This window comes from Plodia interpunctella, chromosome 21 (genome assembly GCF_027563975.2).
Source record: "Plodia interpunctella isolate USDA-ARS_2022_Savannah chromosome 21, ilPloInte3.2, whole genome shotgun sequence".
Lineage (NCBI taxonomy): Eukaryota > Metazoa > Arthropoda > Insecta > Lepidoptera > Pyralidae > Plodia > Plodia interpunctella.
The window spans coordinates 4,420,560-4,431,623 of NC_071314.1; the positions used below are offsets into that span (position 1 = coordinate 4,420,560).

An 11,064-nucleotide genomic window follows, 5' to 3' on the forward strand; every position below is an offset into this window, starting at 1 on the left:
AATAAAATACCTGTGACAAGCCAGTAGCCGACAGCGGCCCCTCCCTATTCAGCATGTAATCCATAGCTGTCGCCCAATCCAGCTCGGGCACGTCTGGCGTCTTACTCAAGGTGAACTCCATGTTCACACCCACGTGGTTCTGCAGATTCTGCCCCACCCCGGGCAAATCCTTGATGGTGGGGATATTGAAGTTGTCCAGGGTGCCTTTGGGGCCGATGCCGGAGAGCATGAGGATTTGAGGGGAGTTTATGGTTCCGCCTGATATGATAGCCTGTTGAAATTATTATAAGTATAATGTTAGCTTCCCAGGGAAAATGTTGATACACATTGACATACACACAGACTGGTATCCTTCTTTAGATATATCATGGAAGATAAGGCAAAAGTAAGGCCAAGAGATAGTTACACCAGGCAAATACAAGTAAAAGTGGGCGTCGTGTCGTATCCAGAACTGAAGGAATTCGCTATGGAGAGAGAGAGAACAATTCGATCCATTGTTCTGGATCGCTTCTAAATTACCTACTATTATTACATAACGATTATGTTAGCTAACATGCTGTTAAGAAAAACAGACAAACATTTAGACAACATAGAATGCAGATCGCTAATGTTGATCAAAGGAAATGCCTACAAACTGGAGATTTTTCTTACGGCGATGGGATTGTGATCAGCCCGGTAAACGTGGCCATTGTACAATTTCTTGTGTTGAAATCTAAAATATTTACAGGTACTAGGTCATATTACCATTACTAAGCATAAGGAAAACGGTAAGTTGTTGTCGTATTCAACTACTTATTCAAATACAAATAAAACTATTGTTTCATTAACATAAATAAGTCATACATAACTAGGTACAAAGTGAAAGCATAAAATATGTCATGAAGTCTTTCATTTATATTTCTACACGCATGTGCAGTTGTAAGTAAATTTGGAAAGTATTCTAAGTAATAAACCCTCAAAAATATCATGACTACCTTAAAATCGAAATTTTGACGAGAACCCAGGCCTTCACTGAAACTTTTCTTTTACTTGACAAATTTTAAACCTAGGTACTTTAACTGCGTATTGGCGTTTTGGAACTACAACTACCTACCCAGCTACTATACTTAAATACCGAAAAGTGTGAAAGGAGCTTATTGTACAAATTTCTCCTATTATTTTTATTACACTACATGATGAATAAGAAAATTTTGTGTTACATTGTTTCCTATTTTTTACCTCTTTATTAACGCCCACAGTCTTGGTCTCGCCATTCTTGATGTACTCCACAGCCGTGACCTTCTTGAGGGCTGGATCGACTATAACCCTGGACACGTGGGCATTGAGTAAGACATGGAGATTCTCCCTGTGAGAGCCTGGTCGGAGAAAGCCACGCGCTGTGCTAAAGCGCGATCCATTGCTGTGAAACAGAATAAATGGAAATAAAATAAACGGATAACACTACTATGTAAGTACTAAACTTGTTGACGTACTATGCAGGATAATGCGCATAGGTGAGTTGGAAAGATTCAATATAAATAAGAAAGAAAGCTTGGATTAGATTCTTCTTATTTTTTGATCCACTTTCAAATCAATTATAAATGCGCAAGTGGACATTGCAAAAGAAGCGGGATTTTAGCGTGACGCGAAGAGGAGCTCGCTAATAAAGCACAGTTTGTAATGGATTAATGCATGGGTTTTCCAATAACAATCAACTTAAATAAAATACTAGTGCCTTAATATTTCAAACCAATGCGTTGAAAATACATATTTTAATATTTTAGGATCTCTCTTGCTCTATACTTACTCATGCATAGTCTGTGCTATGGTGAAGCCAGTGATGGTTTCTCCGTTGAGGTCCCCGGTGGGCGGGAAGCCAATCTCGATGGCTGCTGACACCACGTCGTGTGCAAACTGCGGCGCGTACCGGAACTGCCAGTAATCACATTATGTATGTATACAGTTATATCTTACATTTTATCTAAATAAAAGATTTTATTAGAAGTACCATACCTTTACCACTATACAACGTAGTCATAATTTACTATACATATTTTCGTGGCCACTGGTTTCGGTTTAATGCATAAATCAACAAAAAGTTCAATGGTAAATTATGGAATCCGTGTCCAATAGAAAACTTTTGTGCGCGCGAGCTTTTATAAAAATAATTCTAATAAAATTAGTGTACCTAGCATAATTTGTTTATATAGATTTACTTGTAAACTAAAACATAAATACCTTTTGAACAGGCATAGGTCCTCCGGTATTATGGTACTGCCCAGATATGCCTTTCCCAATCTCCTTATTGTCCTCACTCTTGAGGAAGTAAGGTAGAACGTCGAACCACGACCAGCCCTCGGCGCCTTCCACAGCCCACCCATCGTAGTCCGCACTGTGTCCGCGCTGGTACATCATCCCGTTGATTACTGAACAGCCCCCTGGTGGAAATATATTGATTTGTAGCTGCTACAAGAAGGCAGACGTGGTCGTGTCGCAAGACATAAAAGTATAGCCGAGGCACAAGTAGTGTGAATACTTTATCTACAAGAGCATAAGCTCTTATTAAGAAGAATTAGAAAGCATTTATTGCTACGTTCGCAGAGCGCGTGTGAATAAACACTCACGCGTAATTCGTAGGTGAAAAAGATTAAACGAGAATTTCGAATGAAGAAAGAAAACATAAAATGAAATAGATAGTGACATAATAAACTTAATAAATATTTCAGCTTTAGTACGGTCTATACTTATATTTTTCAATATAATATTATTTATTACTGCATCCCATAGTAGGATCCCGTCGTCGTACCGTGTGCACAATTGACCCGCACCATTATGGGTAATTAAAAAACCTACACATTATTTTTATACACCTGTTATTGTAAAATCTCAGCATTTTTCTTGGTTTTCTGTTTATTCCCATAAAGTTATCATAAGTTAAGGTGAATAAGTAGATACTTATATTTTGCGATTCAGGGTAGTTTGAGGCACTCAGTAATCAGATCGAGATCATTGAAACCCAGACTTGCGTTATAGTATGAAGCTCGAAAGTTTCACTGTGTATATGTTTCAAAAGCATATGTGAACTTGGTCATTTGGATTGGCAGGTCGACAGTACCGAAAAGTTCATCTAAGAAGAAAAGCTGGTGGTGTTAATTAAAACTGTGTGTCTGAGGAATAAAAGCATAGTTTTGTTTGTCCAGTTTATGCCAGGAGCGTAGGTTTACCCATCTAATGGTGATGAATTAAATAGGAAACTTACAAAAAACACAAGTTTTATTTCAGATCTTCAAGTAGGTTCCATTCATTACTCTTATGCATTAATAATTTCATAGGTAAAAATATTTTCTCTTATTCCATAGCAAGTTATTTTAGTAACCACTAGATACCTACCTAATACTAATTTTTAATGCGAATTTTGACCCAATAAAGGGTAATTTATTAACTTACTTTACTAGGTAGAACATGGAAATACCTAAGTATCTAATAAGTATAACATTCGTCTAATCAGTATCAACATACTCTATAATTTACCCTATTGCTAGCCAGACATATTCAGACGCCAGACGTATTCACTGAAAGCTTAGGTTTATCTTGGGATCGGGATGTAGGTCAGCCGGTTCAACCATGTCTGGTTCCACCATTTCGAAATCTCTGTCTGGCTGTCTGTTTTCGGATTCAGATTCTGAACGCTTTTCTAGACTGGCCAAAATCGAGGTCTCTTTGGTTTCATACTGTACGTCCAGTCGCTGTTGTCTTTGCTGTGCAGTTTCCTGCTGTATGGGCTCTGCATCGTTGTCCGATTTCTTGCTTTTCTTGAGCTTCTTATTTTTAGAAACCGGACCGTGATATTCATACTTATACAATGGCCAGAAGATAGCGAATAAGCCCACAGCTTCAGTAAGATTGGGCAACAGCTTGAGGTGATGTCTGGACAGAGTCAGGATCCACAGCAACCAGAATACAGTAAATCTCAACACTACCAAAGCCTGAAGGAAGGCCAAAAATGAGGCTGCCGCTACGCTCAGACTATATGCCCCTTTTTTGAACCTAGCCGACCACAGCGGGAACATACAGACACTGATGATCCCCAAAATCACCAGTGCAACGTAGAGCCAGTAGTACCACGGCATCGGGTTGTACAACCAAACGTATGCGTCACCCGTGTCTAAGAACAATTGATCCGGGTGCATTTCTAGACGGATCTTATGTTTCTTCTTCTTCTCTTTCTCCTTTCCCTCAGTGTCCTTACTCTGGCAAATACTCACTTTCCTGTCTTTGTCTTCTTTATTCTTGTTAGCTTTGTTATTCATCTTTTTTGATTTGCCTTTGAGTTCCTTTTCACTGACTGGTACCTTCTTAGCTCTGTGGAACAATTTGTGTAACAGCATCTGATGCATATAGGTAGCGACGTCGAGGCGCGTCTTGAAAATCGCATTCTGTCCTGTCGCCCATTCAGACGTCAACAGTGCATCAACCGCTTTTCTGCCTGTAAAGTATGCGACTTGATGCTTAAGGAACTTCGTTTTCTTTGTAGGTACGTGAAGTTTTAACCACTTCGCTACCCCGTATTCTTCGCTGGTTGGCTTCCCCGGCTTTGTTGATTCGCCAAACTGAACTTTGCGTTTCTTTGGTCTTTTCTCTGCCATTATATAGAAACTTTATCAATGTTGCAATTGGTTTTGCAACCTCGGTAAAATAGTCGTGGGATATAGTTCTTCCACTTCGACGATTTGTTTATAGACTTCAACAAATTTTAATATGTCCCTTAGACTTAGTTCGCACGAACTTTTTCAACGCGCGCTTATCAAGCGTTGCAATTTAACATATTGAGTATTGTATTGTACACGACAGTATACTTTTGTAATGCGGCGTTTTTATCTCACTTAAATGAAAGATGGTTTGAATGTCATTCGACATGTTGTTGAGTGTTTGTAAAAAACGTTTTAAAAGCATCACTCTCGTGCATACATAGCCTTAGGTTTAAGTTCTTTTTGATTGACAGCTATTTGACATTGATTTTTGTGATCATTAAAATGAGGTTTATTCATTGTATATATACAATTGAACAAACAACAAGAAGTACTTTACTGTAATAAGTATCCAATGTATGCCATTGATGGAAGTTCTATTTTCAGTATATCTACAATACAAAACCCTTTTAAATAAATTTGATATAAGCTATTAAGTGATATAATTAGTGATATTAGAAATAAATAATTATGGTACCTATATATGTTGTACTGTACTATGCATAAGTAGTGTTAACAAACATGTTAATTCATAAACAATTTAATTAAATATTGGCACGTAAAACAAAACTATTACGAGTACAAATGTGAAAATAAAATTATGTGTAGGGCATATTTACCTAACATCTTGGCTCTGGGCCAGGAGCACTTGCCGTCGTTGTCGAGACAGGCCCTCTCCTGGGGCTCGGTGAAATACAGCCAGTCGGTGTCCTCGCGGCCCCAGTACGCGGTCACCCAGGCAGGCACTGACGCGGGCGTCGGCTCGTCCCCACCTGCTTCTATCAGCAGCACCTGGAAATATAGTAGTTTTATATTTGACATTTCTGAGAAGATTGGTTTCCTCGTCTTTTTTCCAGTGGTTATCTAGTGGTAGCTATCGCTGCTCCATCAAACCTAGGCACTGAGGAAGCAACTGGGAAAACGCTCGGATGAGAGAAATCTGCCGCCCCTACCGCTACTTCATATATTTGCCTGCAAAGAAATGTTATTAAATGTATTACATTTCCATGGAGGATAAGAGGGACGTCAGGCAGGCGGCCAGTTGAAAAAACACAAATAAGATTATTCAAAACTTTAAGGATTTATTTTTTACTGGTCATGGGCTTCGCCACATCACAGCAATAAACATTTTTTTTATTATTTTAAAACAGCTCGAACTAATCAAGGTAAAACCAGCTGCAGGCGTCACACCAGCGCTTAATTATGCTAATCAATAATAGACAAATACTGATACATCTATGAAGAATATCTGGGAAGAAATACTCAAACTCATATTTCAAAAGGAAGTTCAGCCACACAGTCACATAGGTCAGAATTATGATATTTTGAAAGAACGATAAGATTTTGGAAGTCTTTCAATAAGCTGAACTCATCTCTTTGCCATGAGAAACAGGCTTGTTAATATGAATTCTCAATCTCAGGTTACACGTAATCGATCGTGAAACAGCATTGAAGATGGAATTAGCCACATTATCATGTTAGTCAAGCAACGTTTGACAATGGGCTTGGAACAATGTGCGGATTCTCGCCTCGACACGGATGGCCAGCGCTAGCATAGAAGGCCCCTTCTATTCTAGATCTTAATACATGGGTTGATGTCATGTCCTACTTCGTTGCATGTGATCTGTGGCATGCATGTGTGAATGAACGACACGACATGCAGAAAATATAGAATATAAATAGTCGTAAACTGGCATAGGCCAGCTACCAGTGGCCTTTATAACGAAAAATTTTTACCACGAAAGCCTGCGTTGTGAAATTATCTACATCACCAACGTCATATAGCAGTGGATTTTTTTGTGTTATGGCTCGTATATGGAATTAGTAGGTACTCCGTCGTACATACTAATTCCAAGGGCTCGTATCCACTAAAGAAATTCTGTGAAACGTGGCATACACCTAAGATAACCCAATTTTACACCCAATTTTACCTAAACACGTGTGCATGATTGAAGTTGGTTTTTGGTTGGTGATGTTAATGCTTCCAAAAATTCATGCAACTATGGTTTACACTAAATAATTAGTATAGAATATATCATAATATCATAGTATCAGATTCCAGCGCCTCCTTGAACTTATCACCGGGTTGTTGACGAATGCTTCGCAAAGTAATTTATTATATTTTTTTATGATACCTTCCACTGAGGATTCTCCGACAGCCTGCCCGCCACCACCGCCCCCGCCGTCCCTCCCCCTGCGATAATAAAGTCATATTTCTCATCAGGTTCTTCTCGACTGTTGATTCTTTTGCACGGGTCTGATAGGTCACAGCGGCTGAAGATGAAGGCTTCCAGGATCGACATGAAGAGTAGGTACTGGCTGGGGCACGATCCGGACATAGCGGGGCCTATTTCGCGGATTGGACAGGCGCATGTCTGGAAGGAGAACCGATAATAACTTCGATTGTAGTCCTAGATTTGTCCTAGATTCGTTTAGATTTATAGAGCTTTTTATTTTCTACCTTGACCATATATGTCAATAACTGTTGCCCCAAAATTTGAAGCAGTAAATAAATCAATGTGTATAATAATGTTGCTAGTTTCCATGTTATCATAGATTTTAGTTGAGCAAGGTAGGGTACCAATTGCTTTTATGAATCAAGGTAGTCTAGCTACGCCACTGTGTGTAACTCCTTCTTCATACTATCAATTGGCTTCCTCGATTTCATACCAAAGGTACTCGCCAAACAAAGACACAACACAACAGGACAGACCAAGGAAATAAATCAAAGACAAAGAACCCAATCTATTTAATTGTCTATTGATTGAAATGAGCCGACTATAAAGCAATGCGATTTTTTCTCAAACTGAGAATTATTCCACAATTATAGAACATGTCATCGCTATTTTATGATGAGCAATCATTTTATTCATGAAAATCGATTTATGGGCAGGTAACCATCAGTCGCATTATTCGTTTCTCAATATATATGTGAAAAAATATTGATAGTATGGATTTATCAGGTGTAAACAAATTGGCTTCATGTTGAAAAAATCGCGTTTAGAAGAACTAGTTATAACAGCTAGATACGAATAATATTACCTAAGATTAACATAGATGGGTAATTAGAAACACATTAACTCGAACGTTTGACAAAAAATACTTATAGTCAGATTCAAATAAATTACGTAACGACATTATTAAATGAAATGATCATTTTATGATGGCTACTTTGATTCCTTTTTTAATGTAAGTCATTGGTTAATCGATATTCGACACGCTTTTTACAATTCTACGAGATTCGAACGAGAATCTGGACAGTTAGATCGAGTCTGATACGACATGCACGTCCCAATATACCGTTACATTTCGCATTGAAGTGGTGTGACCGTGGCAGAATCCCAAAGATACAAAATTTATTCACTATATTTGTTTATTGTACCTAATTCAACATTTAAACCAGACCAACAATATTAAACCTTTAAAGCTAAACTATCCTTACTTATTAAAAAAAAGAAGTCCTCCTGTTGCTTCTGTCTGCCTGTATGAACGCGATAAACTCAAAAACTGCCGGACGTATTTGTGTACCGTTTTCACCAATATACTTAGATGGTGTGATTACTGAGGAAGGTTTAGGTGTATAAAATAGTGGGTTTTACTCGAGAAAAGTCTGGACCGGTCGCTAGTTTACTTAGAAATTTATAGACGACCTTTGTTACCGGACTGATATATCAGACTTTATTCGATTCCCGTTCAGGACATTAAATAAAATAATATGTAAAAATATATCATCCTGAGTTAGTATCCCAGTCTCCAACTTACTTTGGGTGTAATTCGATCTGTGTGATTTACCCTATATATTTTCATTTTAGAATGATAGTTATTAAGTAGTAAGTTAAAAAATTAAGTAAATATGAGTTAGTTTTATGAATGAGGTTTCTTGCGTTCGTTTTAAATGACCTGTTTAAGATTCGTAACACATTGGAAAAGGAAACTATAAACTATAATCAAGCCTTGAGAATTTTCACATTTTTATCTCCCTACGAAACGATGCAATGAAGCTCGATTGGTATTTAACAATTTTTTTTAAAGATAATCCAACTCTAGACGTTTTATTTATTTCATTTATAAATAATCCAATAATTTACTTTTGAAATTTGGCATTTTTTTATGATTGCATTTATATTACCTAGGAATTAAACAGTCGTTTCTTTGTAGGCCCTTCCATTACACACGCCTTTTAGTTAGGTAATTATTTTAATGCAAAGTAGGTAATGCAATTCACGTTTTTTTTTTCATTTTTCTTTCAGTGCTTGGAAATTTGTAAAGTTAGTTAACGTGAGAGCTAAGTTAAGCTAAGAGGCTATTTGATTGCAACTTGACCCTTTATAAGTATGACTTTCATCTTACAGTATTACTGTAATTCGATAATCGTTGGAACTTGGTAGCCAAGACCGTAAACAGAGACCTCTATTTGGGTCGAACTAGATCAGTTAACACCTGTTTGAATACTTTAAATATTTTTCAATAAAAACAGGGCAACATTTAATTAACTCTTTAGATAGGTTTGATTTCAGTACCTTTTTTAAATAATTTATTTATAAAACATTTTTTTAATAAAGCCAGTGTTTACTTAGCTCGGTGTGCTCAACGAGGGGTTTTAAATTTTAATTATAGCCCAAATCTTACTTAAATAAATAAAAATATTAAATACTCACTTCTGGTGATCTCAACATTGTTGTATTTGTATTGGATTCTGAAACAAAACATAGCACTTTTGAATAATATAAATTTTAATACTAAAATGTGGCTAATGTCTAGAACGGTAAACCAACGCACTTGGTACTATAACTTTGTGTTATTAACTTATAATTGTGTACTACAACTATAAACGAACTATTCGTTGTAATAAACTTTGCTATGAAATTCATGTCACTCGTACGACAACCAATAGAGCACTGTTGATATTGTTAACCTCATAGTCATACTATTTATGTATGTTTATTGTATCAGATCAATAACATAGATCATATGATATAGGTAACAACAACATTCCTAAAGCGTTGACGTCAGGCAGACGGCCGGTCAAAAATCATCCGACTTTACGCGGATTTTAGAGAGTGCTGAATGTTAAAATTTTTAAACGTTTGTTTTCGGGCGTCACAGCCGCGGATAAAACCGGAACCACGTGAGGATAATGGAGAGTGGGGGACAACGGCACAATCCGCTAAAATTGACATTATCACCGGTTTGTCAAAGCTATAAAATTTTGCGTAACGGTGTCGCTGTTATTAAACGCGTTTTCGAAAACTGTTGTCTTGTCATAAAATCGTAATTATTGACGACGCGAAAATAAATTGGTATACAAATTTCTTCAACAATTTTAAACCCTACAACTACAACTACTAAGCTTTTTGGACGGGTCAGATCGGCTCATGTTGCTACCAAAGTGCGTAACAAAAAGAGGCTACACTCTACCAAAATGAGAATGTTAGGTTGGATGTGCGGGGTAACAAGAAGATGGATTTTATCACCTACGATAATTTAAGGAAGAAAATCCTTTTCAGCTATGTGGGCCAAGCTCACTTAAAGTACTGTGCTTATATCTTAGTTAGCGATGGATACTAGGCTAAGCGATGACTGCATTTAAGTACCTTAGGTAGGTACTCAGGAAATAATTAACAATACGACCGATTTTACTAATGTTTTATGAAATTAAATACGTAAAACGTAAACGTTATTGTAATAATATGGTATTATAAGGTAACCTTTCAAGGCTTTATTTAATTTGCATAGATAGCCGTATTTCAGTTATTACGATACATTTTACTGGCGATTATGATTTTTGTCGAATATAGTACCTACATACCTATTAACCGGAAATTCGGATAAAGGTACCTACACTACAATACTAATATTGTTGAGTCCTTTGTTTTTTTTTATATGTTGCTGTACGTAAATTAAGTTTGTATTTAATTTATTTACAGTTGCGTAAAAGAAAACTGATTTGTCCTTACACAGATACCTATTTAGATACATATGTATTTCACCAATTTTATAAGGGGAAAATCATTTTTTTAAAGAGTAGTACACACTACATTTTTGTTTCTTATCGCATTATATACCTAGTAAGATAATTATTGTAAGGAAAATAAACACATAGACAGAAACTTTGTTCTATCCCATGACTTTCCCACAGTAAAGGGAAATGAACTATTTTTCTCCTATAAATATACACAAAAGCTATTGAAAATAACAAACCTTTTTTACCATGTACAAAAATCACAAAATATCACAAAAAAACCGTTTGTCTATGCGCATGAAAGGCCTGCGAGACGCACACGCGCAGCCGTGCGACGACACTGACTTAGCGCGACTCCCGCGCATTTCGTTTATA

General features: G+C 36.9%; 2 protein-coding genes across 2 annotated transcripts in view; both read right to left on the bottom strand.

Annotated features, from left to right (window-relative positions):
- Positions 1-11,064, bottom strand: part of LOC128679078 (glucose dehydrogenase [FAD, quinone]-like) — a 14,731-nt gene extending 3,667 nt beyond the window's left edge. The window contains exons 1-8 of the mRNA XM_053761070.1: positions 10,929-11,064; positions 9,386-9,423; positions 6,863-7,102; positions 5,348-5,519; positions 2,218-2,417; positions 1,787-1,911; positions 1,219-1,399; positions 11-271 (exon numbers count right to left, since the gene is read on the bottom strand). Coding sequence (XP_053617045.1) covers positions 11-271; positions 1,219-1,399; positions 1,787-1,911; positions 2,218-2,417; positions 5,348-5,519; positions 6,863-7,102; positions 9,386-9,403 — 1,197 coding nt within the window. The 5' untranslated portion in view covers positions 9,404-9,423; positions 10,929-11,064. The remainder of the gene's footprint in view (positions 1-10; positions 272-1,218; positions 1,400-1,786; positions 1,912-2,217; positions 2,418-5,347; positions 5,520-6,862; positions 7,103-9,385; positions 9,424-10,928) is intronic.
- Positions 2,435-5,301, bottom strand: LOC128679079 (translocation protein SEC62-like). The gene has a single exon (XM_053761071.1). The coding sequence runs from the start codon at positions 4,623-4,625 to the stop codon at positions 3,549-3,551; it is 1,077 nt and encodes a 358-aa protein (XP_053617046.1). The 5' UTR covers positions 4,626-5,301; the 3' UTR covers positions 2,435-3,548.

Excerpts from the sequence above, each read along its gene's own strand:
- LOC128679079 (XM_053761071.1), bottom strand. The coding sequence starts at position 4,625 with ATGGCAGAGAAAAGACCAAAGAAACGCAAAGTTCAGTTTGGCGAATCA.